This window comes from Hypanus sabinus, chromosome 7, assembly GCF_030144855.1.
Source record: "Hypanus sabinus isolate sHypSab1 chromosome 7, sHypSab1.hap1, whole genome shotgun sequence".
Lineage (NCBI taxonomy): Eukaryota > Metazoa > Chordata > Chondrichthyes > Myliobatiformes > Dasyatidae > Hypanus > Hypanus sabinus.
Genome location: NC_082712.1, coordinates 3,628,967 through 3,644,888, shown reverse-complemented (window position 1 = coordinate 3,644,888; position 15,922 = coordinate 3,628,967). Strand labels below are relative to the sequence as shown.

The window sequence follows — 15,922 nt, the reverse complement described above, 5'->3', positions numbered from 1 at the left end:
TCATGATCCCTGTACCCTACCATAACTTCTCTGTCTCTTTCACCTTAAGCTCTCTAACCAATTCTAGTTAATTGCACAACACCCAATCCAAAATAGCTGATCCCCTCATGGGCTCAACCACGAACCGTTCTAAAAAGCCATCTCATTGGCACTCTAGAAATCAGCACCAAACTGAGTTTTTCCAATCCAGCAACATGTTGAAATCCCTCGTTGTAATTTGTAGCCCACAACTTTACTACTGTTTGGGGTCAGTATACAGCTCCCATAAGGGTCTTTTTACACTTTCAGTTCCTTAGCTCCATCCACGATGATTCGACACCTTCCAACCCTATGTCACCTCTTTCTAATGATCTGATTTCATTGTTTTTAAACAAACTGAGCAATGCCAGCCCCTCTGCCCTCCTGCCTGTCCCTTCGAAACAATTTGTATCCTTGGACATTAAGCTCCCAGCTGTAATCTTCTTTCAGCCATGATTCAGTGACGCCTGCAACATCATACTTGTCCATCTATAACTGTGCCTCAAGTTCACCTACCCTATTCCGTATACTGCACCTTCAGTCCTGTCTTCACCCTTTACAATCTCATCCACCTTTTACATTGCAACTCATCCTGTTGACTGCAATTTGCCCTATCAACAGCCTCCCCTCACATTGCCTCTGTCTGTAAACCAGTTACCTCATCTTCAGCACTATCAACCTCCTTTCCTACGACACTTCTTGCATTGAAACAGAGGCAGCTCAGGACAGTAGTCGCACCATACTCAACCTTTTGATTCCTAACTTTGTCTGAGGTCTTACCAACATTTGTCTCCAGAAACTCTCCACTAACTGTCTGGCACTCTGGTTCCTATCCCCCTGCAAATCTAGTTCAAACCCCATTGTGCAGCATTAACAAACCTTCCTGCTGGGATATTAATCCCCATCCAGTTCAGGTACAAACTGTCCCTTCTGTACGGGTCTCATCTTCCCTGGAAAAGAGCCCAGTGATCCAAAAATCTGATGCCCACCCTCCTACACCAACTCATTATCCACGTGTTAAACTGTATAATCTTCCTAGTTCTGTCCTCACTGGCACCTGGCATGGGTAGCAATCCTAAGATCACAACCCTGGAGGGCCTGTCCTTTAACTTAGCACCTAACTCCCTGAACTCCCTATGCAGAACCTCGTCACTCATCCTACCCATGCGATTGGTACCTACATGGACCACGGCTTCTAGCTGTTCACCCTCCCACTGAGGACTCGATCTGAGATGAGATATCCTGGACCTTGGCACCTGGGAGGCAACATACCATCTGGGAATCTCATTTTCACCCACAGAGCCTCCCGTCTGTTCCCCTGACTAACAAATCCTCTATCACCACAGTGTGCCTCTTTGCACCACCCCCCACCTTCCCTTCTGAGTCACAAACCCATACTCAGTGCCAGAGACCTGACTACTGTGACTTTCCTCTGTTAGGTCAACCCCTACAACAGTATCCAAAGTGTTATTGAGGGGGATGGCCACAGGTGTGCTCTACACTGGCTCCCTAACTCCTTTCTGTTTCCTGACTGTCACCCAGTCCCCTGTGTCCTGCACCTTGTCTGTAACTACCTCTTTATATGTCCTACCTATCACCCCTCAGCCTCCCAAATAATCCACAGTTCATTCAGTTCCAGCTCCAACTCCTTATTGTGGATTGTTAGAAGCTGCAGCTGGGCGTACTTCTTGCAGTAGTAGTTGTCAGGGAAAGTGGAGGTCTCCCTTTGAATTTTATTCCTAGATTAATTCTTGTGAACCTCTTCAATGTCACCACATCCTTTCTTAGATAAGGGGCCCAAAACTGCTCACTGTACTCCCAGTGCAATCTGACCAATACCTTGTAAATATCTTTACATGTTTGCTTTTGTTTTTGAACCCTCTTGAAATGAATGCTAACATTGCTTTTGCCTTCCTTACAATTGACTGAACCCATATCCACTCCTGCCTCTCTTTTATTCTTTACATATCTGAAAAACCTTTAGATGTCTTCTTTGGTATCACTTCTCAATGACCTTCATATTTAATCTTTTTCCTCCTTATGACTTGTTAGATATAGGACCACTGGAAATTTAAGCCCTCCCCAACAGTTCTAGTACACCTGCCCACAAAGCTATTGGTCTCCCTTGGGTTCAGGTGTAACCAGAGGTCATAGCTTCACCAGAAGAGATTCCAATGATCCAATCATCTGAAACCCTGCCCCCTGCACCAGTTCTTTGGCCACTCATTCATCAGTACTATCTTCCTATTCCTGCCCTAAGTAGTACATGGTACTAAGAGTATACCTGGGAGGTTCTGCTCTTTAGCTTCTCCCCTAACTCCCTATACTCACTGCGCAAGAACACTTACCTCTTTCCACCCATGTCATTCATGCCACGTGCACCACGGCCACTTGCTGCTCACCCTCATTCTTGAGACTCTTTTGTAGACCCTCTGAGACATCCTGGATCCTAGCACCTGGGAGGCAACACACCAACCTGGCATCTCTTTCTTAGCCACAGAATCTCCTGTCCATCTCTCCAAGTACTGAGTCTCCTAACACGATCACTCCACCTGACCATACCCTTCTCTGCTGAGTCTCAGAGCCAGCTACAGTGCCACGGCCTGGCCGCTGTCGTTGTGCCCTGATAGGTCATCCTGCCCAGCAATATCCAAAAGGGTATACTTGTTGCTGAGGAGAATGGCCACAGAGAAACACTACTTTAGCCGGAGGGTGGTGAATCTGTGGAATTCATTGCCACAGACGCCTGTGGAGGCCAAGTAGAGGTTGATTAGCTCTTGATTAGTCAGGGTGTCGAAGGTTATGGGAGAAGGCGGGAGAATGAGTTTGATATCAGCCATGATGGAATTGTGGAGTAGACTCAAAGGGCTGAATGGTCTAATTCTGCTCCTGTGTCTTTTGGGTACTGATAAGGCCACAACAGGATACTGTTTGCAGTTCTGGTCTCCTTACTTAAGGAGAGATATACTGGCTTTAGAAGTAGCGCAGAGGATGTTCACCAGGTTGATTCTGGGGGCAAAGGGGTTATTTTAATGGGGAGAGATTGAATTGCCTGGGTCTATACTCACTGGAATCCAGAAGAATGAGAGGGGAATCTTATAAAAAACATAAAATTATGAAAGGGATTAATTAATTAGAGCCAGGAAACAAGCAGGATTTGGAGTTTTATAAATTGAGTGAGTTTCGAAAGAAGTGTTGTAGCTGATCTTGGAAGTAATCAGATATCTCAACAAACAAGCTCCAACAACCTCTGATGCTGTTTGTTACCACAGAGACACAAGTTCAGAAATATTCTCTTGACTGCAGTTTATTTGGGAGGTGACGGGGCTGAGGAAATATAAGTATTTTCCCCATCCCATCCCAACTGTCAGAGAAACTGCATTCTTTAAGAACCAGTGAGAATATGCAATCAGTGACTGTAGGCCTCCTTTATGTTCCTGTTGTATCTGACCCACTTGAGAATGAGACCAGACCCTGCTTCAGTGGCTCACATTTGGTTCTTCAACTGCACATTTGCTTTATTTGTCACATGAGACACAGGAGCAGAATCAAGCCATCAAGTCTGCTCTGCCATTCCATCATGGTTGATTTATAAGCTCTCTCTCTCAACCCCACTCTCCCTCCTTCTCCCTCTAACCTTTGGCACTTTGGCTAATTACGGACCTATCAACCTCCACTTTAAATATAAACAATGACTTGGCCTCCACAGCTGCCTATGGCAATAAATACTGTGTGTGTGTGTGTGTGTGTGTGTGTGTGTGTGTGTGTGTGTGTGTGTGTGTGTGTGTGTGTGTGTGTGTGTGTGTGCGTGCGTGCGTGTGCGCGTACACGCGAGACAGAGAGAGACTGAGAGATGTCAAAAATGATGGAGTGAACAGTAAGTGTTTGATGTACTGTAGACCATAGACTCTCTTTGGAGGCTTTGCTATTGCTGGCATTGTGGGTGGTGAGAATGCTAGAATAAGTGGAGGAGAGTTGATGCTATTTGCTGTGCATGGGAGAGAGGCAGAGGTTTTGGGGTTCTTACAATTTTGCTGTCACTCAATCTTTGGGGGTTTTCTTCTGTTTCAAGGATGTCTGTGTAGAGTAAGAATTTCAGGTTGCAAATTGTACACATTCTCTGATATTAAATGGAGCTATAGAACTGTATGAAACATCCTTGCCATATCTACTCTATACAGACCTTTCAATAATCAATAGGTTTCAATGAGATTCCTCCCTTATTTTAAACTCAAGAGAATACAGGCCCAGGGCCATCAAATGCTCCTCATATGTTAACCTTTTCATTCCTGGAATCATTCTTGTAAACCTCTTCTGGACCCTCTCCAATACCAGCACACCTTTCCTTAGGAAAGGGGCTTAAGACTGCTCACAATACTCCGAGTGTGGTCTGGCCATTGCCTCAGTGTTACATCTTTGCTTCTGTATTCTAGTCCTCTTGAAATGAATGCTAAGTGTCACCACACTTCTGACACCAACATAGCATGCCCACAACTAACCTGTAGATCCTTAAAATGTTGTGAAAATTATGTATATTTATGTTAATTTATGTCTGAAATGTAACTGCACTGCTACTGGTAAAAGGTGAATTTTCATGGCATTTATACCCTGAGTACGTGTGCCTGTGACAATTTTGAGCTTGTAGGAATCCAGATATGATCAGCAATCTCAGCGGTATGAGGGCCCCACAAACAACACAACAGGGCTGCAGCCATCCCTAGCAGAAATCCAGCAACGTCTTCCGTGAGGAGACTGATAAACAAGATCTTGGCAGTGACGTCATGCTGCAAGCATGAACTCATAACGTAATGCACAACTCACAGAACTTATTTATCAACTTACCTTGAAGTGTGAAAGTGGGTAAAGGAGATAGATTTCAATGTTACTGGTACTTCTGGAGCATAGAACAGTACCACACAGGAAAAGACCCTTCAGCCCTCAATCTCACTACTGACCACGATGCTAATTTGAACTAATCCATTCCACCTGCACGTGATCCATATTTCATTCCCTGTCTAATGCCTCTTAAACATCACTACTGTATTTTTTCTCCAACACCATGCCTTGTGGCACAATAGTGTAGCAATTAGTGTAATGAAGTTCAATTCCCGCTACTGTCTGTAAGGAGTTTGTATATTCTCCATGTAAAAGATGTGGATTTCCTCCAAGTGCTCCGGTTCTCCCCTGCATCCCAAAGACGTACAAATTAGTGTTAGTAAGTTGTGGGCATACAATGTTGTTATGGCGACACTTGGAGGCTGTTCCTAGCACATCCTCGGACTGTGTTGGTTGTTAACACAAATGAGGCATTTCACTCTATGTTTCAATGTACATGAGATACATGTAAAGCTAATTTTTATCTATAGAATCTTTTGTTTTAATCTCCTGATTTCCAGCATCTACAGAATCTCCTGTGTTTACTCTTGACCTTTAATGAATTGCAGAGAACCACCACTCTCTGAGTAGAATTACTTGCCTCACAAACTTCCTTTAAATTTCGGCCCTCACCTTAAATCTCTGCCTTCCAATATTTGACATATTGGCGCAGGGGAAATCTCTGACTATCCAAGTTGGTGTTGGACAGAGGTGATTCACTGTGTGCTGCTCTCAACATCGACTCATCACATCTATTGCATTTAATATTTAGATATTAGATATAGGAGCAGAATTAGGCCATTCATCCCATTGAGTCTGCTCTACCATTCCATTATGGCCGATCCCAGATCCCACTCAACTCCATACACCTGCCTTTATTGGAGAATAAAGTTGCATTGTTTGCTGTGTAACCAAAACTATGTAACCAGCCTTGTGTTTGCTATTTGCTATGTATCCAACTTATTTCCAGAATGAAATCTCTGTATTGTCTCTGTACTATTGAACACATCAGTGCCTTAAGAATGTAGCTAACCTTAAGAAAGTAGCTAACAGTGAGAAACCAGCCTTATATTGACTATATATCCAACTTATTTCCAGAATGAAATCTCAGTATTGTCTCTGTACTATTGAACACGTCAATGCCTTGAGAAGGTAGCTAACAGTGAAAGTAAGCATGTAGAGATAACAGTGGTAGAATCGTTCGATGGTGTGATGGTATGGGGACCAGTCAAGGCACTAGAACAAGTACTTGCTAATGTGACTAAGATAAGAAATTACTATAAAGAATACTGTGAACTAGGGCTAGGCGGACAATTAGTGACATGCTCATTAATTGTCTCAGCTTTTGTTTGCAAATAAAGGCTTAAACTTCTCAAAGAACCTTCTGCATCTCCTGGTTATTTCAAGAAACCACGACACTTTCTTGCTATATTCTTTGATATCTTGACTGATCAGCAAATGATCAACTTCCACCTTGAATATACCCACAGATTTGGCCTCCACCGCAGTCTGTGGCAGAGCATTCCACAGATTCACTACTCTCTGGCTAAAAAAATTCCTCCTTACCTCTGTTCTCAAAGGTCACCCCTCAATTTTGAGGCTGTGCCTTCTAGTTCTGGATACCCCCACCATAGAAAATATCCTCTCCACATCCACCCTATCTAGTCCTTTCAACATTCGGTAGGTTTCAATGAGATCCCCTCAGAATACTTCTAAATTCCAGTGAGTACAGACCCAAAGCTGCCAAATGCTCCTTATATTCCTGGAATCATCCCCGTGAGCCTCCTCTGGACTCTCTCCAAAGGCAACACATTCTTTCTGAGATATGGGGCCCAAAACTGTTGACAATACTCCAAGTGTGGCCTAAATCTGTGGAATGTTCTGCCACAGACTGTGGTGGAGGCCAAGTCCGTGTCTTATAAAGGCACAGCATTATCTCCTTGCTTTTATATTCTACTCCTCTTGAAATAAATGCCAACATTGCATCTGCCTTCTTTACCACAGACTCAACCTGTAAATTAACCTTCTCGGAGTCTTGCACGAGGACTCCTAAGTCCCACTGAACCTCTGATATTTGAACCTTTTCCCCATTTAGATAACAGTCCACCCTAATGCTCCTTTTACCAAAATGCATTTCCATACATTTCCCAACACTATATTCTATCTACCACTTTTTTGTCCATTCTTCCAATTTGTCTGTCCTGCTGCAATGGGATTGCTCCCTCAGCACTACCTACCCTCCACCTGTCCTCATATCATCCACAAACTTTGCCACAAAGCCATCAATTCCATTATCTATCTCAGGGACAAACAATATGAAAAGTAGCGGCCCTAATACTGACCCCTGTGGAACACCACTAGTCACTGGCAGCAAACCAGAAAAGGCCCCTTTTATTCCCACTCACTACTTCCTGCCTGTCAGCCATTCTGTTACCCATACCAGTATCTTTATTGTAATGCCATAGGATTTCATCTTGTTAAACAGCCTCACGTGTAGCATCTTATCAAACACCTTCTGAAAATCCAAGTAAATAGCATCCACTGCCTCTCCTTTGTCCACCCTGCTTGTTACTTCCTCAAAGAACTCCAACAGAATTCTAGAAGAAGGCGGAGCTTTGGACGGTTAATGGTGCCTAACAGCAACTCCATTGCTGGCATCTTCGGAAACAGCTCTATTTCCATCTTTAATATCTCTATTTTTTCTTTCAGGGTCCTTTTGAAGACCCTGACCTGGAGTTACACGCTGACTACGTTTCTTTGTGGGAATGGGACCTGCTCTCGGGGTTCCACAACTGGCCATTGTTTGGCACGCCAAGGGCTCGGCCTAAGAGTCTGGCTTGGATTCGGAAGCCTAGGATCTCAGGGCTCTGGAGACGGGCGGATCGAGGGTCAATGTCACGACAGGAGACCCATGTGTTGTCAGGGGAGTTGGGATATCCGTTGTGTGCCTAGAGAACCGGGATCTTTGCGATCTTCAGGCACTGAGCTTGAAAAAAGTGACGTAATGGACTTTTAACATCGTTAACCAGCGAGTTGTCTGTTATGTCTTCCCGCTCGCTGGGAAAATGGAGACACCCCTTTCCTCCCTTATTAGGGGGAGAGCCTGTGGAATGTTGAAAACTGGGTGAAATGCTAAGTCTTTGGGGTAACTGCGTCTTCGCTGTTGCTTTGCTCACCCTTGAGTGCTCGGTGGCGGTGCCAATGCTGTTTTTTGCCGGTGGGGGTGGGGGGGGGGATTGTTGCTTACATGCGGAATGGGGGAGCTGAAGGGGGGACTTTGGGGTTCTAACATTTATCTGTTGTTCATTCTTTTGTTTTTGTGGATGGTTACGAAGAAAAAGCATTTCAGGATGTATATTGTATACAATTCCCTAACATTAAATTGTATCTTTGAACCTTTGAGATTTGTCAGGCAAGATTTCCCTTTCCAGAAACCATGCTGAATTTGACTTATTTCATCATTAGTCTCCAAGTACCTCAAAACCTCATCCTTAAAAATAGACTCCAACACTTCCCCAACCACTGAGTTTGGGCTAACTGGCCTATAATTTCCTTTCTTTTGCCTTCCTCCCTTCTTAAAGAGTGGAGTGACATTTGCAATCTTCCAGTCCTCTGGGACCATGCCAGAATGGTGATTCTTGAAGATCATGACCAATGCATATGTTATCTCTTCAGCAACCTCTCTCAGAACTCTGGCTCCATCTAGCTCAGGTAACTTATCCACCTTAACAACTTTGAGTTTGCCTGGCACTTTTTCCTTTGTAATAGCAATACTTACCCACGTTTGGAATGCAAAGCAATTTTTTTCCATTAAATGGAGTTATATGTGACAATAATAAACCAATTAACAATTATGTACCCTGGTTGCATGAACATCTGGTATGGAGGGGCCAACGCACAGAATTGGACAAAGCTGTAGAAGGTTGTAAACTCAGCCAGCTCCATCACGGGCACAACCTTCCCCACTATCGAGGGCATGTTCAAAATCCGGTGCCTCAAGAAGGTAGTATCCATCATGAAGAACCCTCACCATCCAGGACATTCCCTTCTTCTCATAACTACTATCAGGGAGGACGTACAGGAGCCTGAAGACGCACACAATGTTTTAGAAACAGCATCCCTTCCAATATCAGATTTTTGAACTGTCCATTAACACTATTACACTCTCTTTTTGTATAATTTATTTGTTATATATATTTATTATAATTTTTATGTATTGCACTATAGAGCTGCCACAAAACAACAAATTTCATGACATATATCAATGATGATAAACCTGATTTCATTACATCCTACATAATTCTATATATAAACTGGGTCTCCCTCCAGCCTCCAACACTCCAAAGAAATCAACCTCTGCTTGTAGCTCACACTCCCAGTGCAAGCTGAGGACAGACATGTCACTTGCTGTGAGAGTAGGAAGGGAAGTTGAGGTGACATACAACTGAGAGCTGGAGGTAGTCGTGCTGGAGTGGCAGGTGTTGGGCAAAGTGGTCATCCAGTTTTCCCTCGGTCTCTATGCTGTAGGGAGGACCACCTCAGGAGCAGTGAATGCAGCAGAGAAGGACGTAGGGTATCTTTGGCTGAACTTTCCTTATAGCCCAATAAGACTATGCTGCCCACTTACACCCATGTGACCAATCAACCAACTAACCTGTACATTCTCTGCATGAAGATGCCGGAAGTGCCAGTGTGAATACGACTGGAAGGGGCAATCAGTGGCTCACCTTATCTGAGCCATTGGCAGGCTCTTCCCACTGCTGGTGCCAAAAGGAAATGTGAAGATCTCTTCACTCTGGAAGACACCAGCAGAATGCCAGAAATGCGAGTGTGTCAGGGCACAGAAGTGAGTGCTGTTGCTGTTACTACGGATAAGGTGAAAGGTCTGAAGGTAGATAAGTCACTTGAATCAAATGGTATACACCCCAGGATTCTGACAGAAGTAGCTGAAGAGATTGTGGAGGCATTATTGATGATCTTTCAATAATCACCAGATTCTGGAATGGTGCCGGAGGACTGGAAAATTGCAAATGTCACTCCGCTCTTTAAGAAAGGAGGGAGGCAGAAGAAAGGAAATTACAGACCAGTTAGCCTGACCTCAGGGGTTTAGAAGATGTTGGAGTTTATTAGTAAGGATGAGATTTTGGTGTACTTGGAGGCCAAAGTCAGCATCGGTTTTCTCAGGGGAAATCTTGTCTGACAAATCTGCTGGAATTCTTTGAGGGAATAACAGGCAGGATAGACAAAGGAGAGTCAGTGGATGTTGTTTATTGGGATTTTCAGAAGGCCTTTGACAAGGTACTGCACTTAAGATTGCTTATAGGAAAGGTACTAGCATGGATAGAGCAGTGGCTGATTGACAGGAGGCAAAGAGTGGGAATAAAGAGGGCCTTTCTAGTTGGCTGCTGTTGACCAGTGGTGTTCTGCAGGAGTCGATGTTGGGACCAATTCTTTTTACATTATATGTCAATTATTTGGAGGAAGGAATTGTTGGCTTTGTGGCCATGTTTGTAGATAATGTGAAGATAGGCAGAGGGGCAGATAGTGTTGAGGAAGCAGGGTGTCTGGAGAAGCACTTAGACAGATTGGGTGAATGAGCAAAGAAGAGGCAGATGGAATACAGTGTAGAGAAGTGCATGGCTATGCACTTTGGTAGAAGGAATAAAAACATACACTGCTTTCTCAGTGGAGAGAAAATTCAAAAATCTGAGGTGCTTACGGACTTGGGAGTCTTCATACAAGATTCCCTAAAGGTTAACTTGCAGATTTCCAGCGTCTGCAGATTTTCTCTTATTTGAGGTTAACTTGTAGGTTGAGTCAGTGGTCAGGAAGACAAATGCAATGTTAGCACTGGTTTCAAGAAGACTAGAATACAAAAGCAAGGACGTACTGGCGAGGCTTTATCGGGCATTGGTCAGAAAAGATGTGCTGGTATTGGAGAGGGTTCTCAAGAATGATCCCAGGAATGAAAGGGTTAACATGAGGGGTACAAAAATGCTGGATGAACTCAGCAAGTCAGGCAGCATCTGCAGTGTACTTTGTGTTAACATGAGGGGTGTTTCATGGTTCTGTACTAACTGGATGTTAGAAGAATGAGGAAGGATCTCATTGAAACCTATCAAATGTTGAAAGGTCTAAAGTGAGTAGATAGGAAGAGGATTTTTCCTTTAGTGGAGGAGTCCAGGACCAGTGGACACAACCTCAGAACTGAGGTATAAATATTTAGGACAGAAATGAGGAAAATTTTATTTAGCCAGAGGGTGGTGAAAGTGGAATTCATTGTCACAGACAGCTTTGCAGGCTTAAAACACGTTTATAAGTTCTTGATTAGTATAGGCATAAAAAATACTGAGGTGAAGGCAGGAGAATGGTGTTGAGAGAGATAATAAGTCAGTCACAATGGAATGAGGGAGTGGAATCCGTGGGCCAAAAGGGCCAATTCCGCTCCTGTGTCTTATGGTCTTTGGAATATGGGGGGGAGGGGGGCTGCTCACAGAGACGGTCACGGAATGGACCCCAGGGCACTGACACTGTACAGCATTGCACTAACTACTATGCTGGGGTGCTGCCCTCACCATGGAAGGTCCGCAGATGGCACTGACGGAGCAGACGCACCTTCAGGTGTCAGGGATGGGGAGCGCTGAGATCAAGGAGAGAGAAAGCAGGTAGGGGTGGGGAGGGGAGGTTGTGTCTCGAAGTTGGCGGGCTTGGGGGAGACTGTACATCGAACAACACTCGGCCTGGAGCTGCCGGCTGACTTACCGACCAGAGAGATTATCAGGATTTTAGCCGACTGTGAAGACGCCAGAAGTACAAACGTGCACGCCATTGGAAGGAACAATCTATGGTTCTCCATGCCTGAGCCGTTGGCAAGTTCTTCCCACAGCCTAAGCCAAACTGAGACGTGAAGATTGAGAAAGAATTCAGTGACCTCAGCGACGAAACCAACTGCCTCAGATCAGGAAGGAAAACAGATTCGCGTCCGGAAAGCGGCCCTGGCCGGAAAGAGCCGGATTCGCACAGCCAGGAGGGTCGCGGGAGTTAGGCGGACCCCTGGTGACACGACGGAGGGAGGGATTGGGATCGAGTCCATGGCTGTTCCTCCCCCGACCGGTCACTGGGGGGAATAGCTCAGACTCCGGGCTTGGCCAGAATTGCGATCTGCTCGCTATCTCAGTCCCCAGACCCACTGGACCCAGCACTTCCCCTCCCACATCTCCGACCTCAGCCCGTTCATATAGGGATGGGGAACGGGCGCCCCCGCTCCCAACCCCATCCCTGGGATCGCGCCGTGCACTGGGGCAAGCACCACAGCCCCGAATCCTCGTCTCCAGAGATCCGGAGAGGTGCAGCTCCTAGCGCTCTCCGGAATCCGCTGTGGGACTGCAGGATTCCCCCACCCGCTTCTGTTTAACTCTGTACTCGCCCACAATGAATCCCATGCCACCTTATCTTCCAGATCAGCCTGATGATGCACCATCAATAACCCTAGACTGAAAGTGAACGATAGGCTTCAATTAACACCGAAAAGGAAGCACGACCATGTCGAGACTGAGGGAGGGGTAGTGCTCCAACAGCGGTCTGGGAGGAGCCACAGGAGCAGTCAGCAGAGGGGCGTGTCCAGACAGGTATACACACAGTTTACCACACCTGACATGAAGCCCCTTCGTGAAGGGGCTTACTAAATTTTATACAGACAACATCCACTTCGTCTATCCCCTGAATTACCTCTACGAAAACTCCAAAAGATTCTTCAGATATGACCTCCCACTGATCAGGCTTCCACTTCCCAACTGTTCGTGGATCTTGTCCCTCAGAATGATGTCGGGCTCACTGGCCAGAAGGTCCCTGGTTTGTCTTTACCTCCCTTCTTGAAAAATAGCCACTCTACTTCAATTCCTGCTCCTTCGCAGTCACTTATTGCCCAGACTTGGAAATCTGGCACTGTTTCTAAACACCGTCACCGGGTCCGAACCCTGGAACACCCTACCCAACAACACCGTGAGATCATCTTCACTAGCTCTCCAGCGGGACAAGAGGGCCCCTCATCCCCACCAATTCTGGATGGGCAGACTGCCGATTCTGAAGTGAGAAGGAATCTCCATGTTTAATCCCAGTACGCCCTCCTGTCAGAATTGCCAGAGCCCACAATTGTGAAGACACCATATTCTATTCACTCAAAACACACACAATGCTGGGGGAGCTCAGCAAGCCAGGCAGCGTCTTTGGAAAAGAGTACAGTCGACTTTTCGGGCCAAAACCCTCCAGTCCTGCTGAAGGGTTTCGACCGGAAACATCAAATGTACTCTTCTCCCTAAACGCTGCCTGGCCTGCTGAGTTCCTGCAGCATTTTGTGTGTTTTGCTCAGATTTCCAGCATCTGCAGATCTTCCCTTGTTTGACATTCTATTCACTCTCTCCCCTCCCATTTTGCCATCCTCTGCACCACCTACTCTTTATTTGTGGGTCTGGGAAGTCACAAGGTCAACTTCAAGGGTCAGTGATATCACTTCCTTTCTATTGCAGGTGATTGCCATGGAAACCACGGAGTGGGGAGGAACTTCAAACGACCGTCCACACCAAAACATGTCATGGTTTTCCATTTCCATATCTGGACACCCTGGACTTCTGTGTCAAATACCTGGATCCACAGGATTTCTGTGTGAAACATCTGGATGCCTGGATTCAATTTCAAGCAGCTGGATGCCTAGGGCTTCTGCATCAAATGTATGGATATCATTTGTACATTTGGAAGGATCCAAGTCAAACCATTGGATGTCCAGAGGTTCATGCCAAACATTTGGATGCTCAGGGTCTCGGTATCAAACATCTGGATGCTAACAGATTCTATATTATACTATGGGTTTTTAGGATTTCTATGTAAAACATTTGGACACCAGATAGCCCCATCAACCTGCAGCTGGACCATTGTCCTCCATAGCCCTCCAATCCACGTTCTTATGCAAGATTCCCTCAAATGTTGAAATTGAACCCGCATCCACCATTTCTGCTGGCAACTCATTCTATACTCTCATCACTTTCCGAGTGAAGTTCCCCTTCATGTTGCCCTAAAACATTTTGCCTTTAATCTGTGACCCACCCAACCTCAGTAGAGAAGGGCTGTTTGCATTTACCCTCATACACCTCACCATTTTGTATACCTCCATCAAATCTCCGCTCATTCTCCTATGCTCCAATGCCCATTGTCTTTCCTTCATTATTTTGTTTCCTTTTTCTATGTCAGTTCTAACCTATTCAATTTTTTCTTATAACTCAGGTCCTCAAGTCCTTGTAAATTTTCTCTTTCAACCTTACTCACATCTTTCCTGTAGGTAGGTGACTATAACTACACACTATACTCCAGAGTAAGCCTCACCAATGTCTTAAACAACTCAGCATAACATCCCATTTCCTGTACTCAATACATTGATTTATGAAGGCCAATGTGCCAAAAGCTTTATGACTCTACCAACCTGCGATGCAACTTTCAAAGAATTATTTATCTGAATTTTCAGATCACTTTGTTGGACTGCACTCCTCAGTGTCCTACCGTTCACTGTGTAAAACCTACCCTTGTTTGTCCTCCCAACTTGCACCAACTCACACTTGTCTGCCTTACATTCAATCTGCCAATTTTTCCATCTGGTCCAGATCCTACTGCAAGCTTTGATAGTCTTCCTCGCTGTCCACTGCACCCCAATCTTGATGTCACCTGCAAATTTACTGAACCACATCACCCAGATCATTGATATAGCTGACAAACAACAATGGACCCAGCACAGATCCCTGTGGCACTACACTCGTTTCAGACCTCCAGTAAGAGAGACAACCCTCTTCACGACCAGACTCTGCCTTCTCCCACAAAGCCAATGATCCTGAATGCCCAGTGACTAAACTTTCTTGACCCACCTCCCACGTGGGACCTTGTCAAATGCCTTTCTAAAGTCGATGTAGACAACATTTCCTCCCCCATGTTATGTAAGTGATGATCAGCCTGATTCTAACATGGGCTCCTTTGCCTCACGTGACTTGGCTTTAACTGTTGGCATGGGAACGTTCCCGAGGGAAGGTTCATTGTTTTAGTTGCTATAGAAATATGTTGGCTCTAGTTCCTGGGCAGCAAGCCTCCACCGCCCCCAGCCACTGCCCTTCCCTTATCTCCTCGACTCCGGAAACACCCTCTGCCCCTGCCCCTGCCCCTGCCCCCGCCGCCTTTCGCGCCCGACAATGGCGCCGCCGCCGCTCGGTTGACCGTTTCCATAGCAGCGAAGTCACGCCGTCAATCCGAAGGCGGGGTTCACTGTAGTGATTGATGGTTTAGTGTACCAATCATCATAGGAGACTATTGATTGACAGCGGATGTTGGCCAATAAGCTATAGTTGTAGGCGAGTCCAAATTTAGCGGCCCGCTTTCCGAACCCGAAGACGAAGAAACAGAGGTGAGTTGGAGAGGGGCAGAGATTGAGAGAGTAGGAAGGAGGTGCGGCGAGATAGGTAGTGAAGGGGAGAGGGGTAGGCGGGGTGGGAGGGAGGAGGTGATGGAAGGGAAGAAGGAGCGGAGGGATTGATGGGGTCATGAATAGAAGGAAGGGAAGGGGAGCGGTGAGGGGGTTGGGAGAGGGTGGGGATGAGGAGGAGGAAGCTGGGCGAAGTGGAGTGATGGGAGGGAGAGGGGAGGCACACTGGACCTCATTCTGGTTAGACCTCAGCATCAGCTTCAAGGGAATCTGTAAGGCAACTCTCCTCCGACACTGTCTCACAACCTGTTGGTCCCCATGAGCTAGAGTCAATGAGGAAATAAAACCAGGAATACACAACAGATCAAGCAGCATCTGTGGGAAGAGACCGTGCATCAGGTCCAAATTCTCCACAGTGTACAGGCAATGGCCAGGATCGTGTGGCTTCTGCGCTGTGAAAACCAGACCTGCTTGTTTAAGATGAATTAGGAGCTACTTATTTTCAAACACCAGGTCAGAGGACAAAAGTAGCTGTACAGATACATGGAGCTGGGGGTCCTGCAGAAACCCCTT

The 15,922-nt window shown here is 45.8% G+C and overlaps 2 protein-coding genes across 9 annotated transcripts in view; one reads left to right on the top strand and one right to left on the bottom strand.

Moving 5' to 3' along the window:
- Positions 1-12,459, bottom strand: part of LOC132396507 (UDP-glucuronosyltransferase 3A1-like) — a 55,332-nt gene extending 42,873 nt beyond the window's left edge. For 2 of the 5 annotated variants that reach the window (XM_059974085.1, XM_059974087.1), the window contains exons 1-2: positions 12,320-12,350; positions 11,656-11,790 (exon numbers count right to left, since the gene is read on the bottom strand). In XM_059974085.1, coding sequence (XP_059830068.1) covers positions 11,656-11,790; positions 12,320-12,335 — 151 coding nt within the window. In that variant the 5' untranslated portion in view covers positions 12,336-12,350. Of the gene's footprint in view, positions 1-2,366; positions 2,447-11,655; positions 11,791-12,319 lie in introns of those variants that run through there. The other 3 variants (XM_059974086.1, XM_059974084.1, XM_059974088.1) reach the window with 3 other exon arrangements.
- Positions 12,460-13,791: 1,332 nt separating this feature from the next.
- capslb (calcyphosine-like b) overlaps positions 13,792-15,922 on the top strand; it is a 36,208-nt gene continuing 34,077 nt past the window's right edge. For 2 of the 4 annotated variants that reach the window (XM_059974082.1, XM_059974081.1), the window contains exon 1: positions 13,797-15,331. The gene's annotated coding sequence lies outside the window, so the exon portion shown is untranslated. Of the gene's footprint in view, positions 15,332-15,922 lie in introns of all 4 variants that reach the window. The other 2 variants (XM_059974083.1, XM_059974080.1) reach the window with 2 other exon arrangements.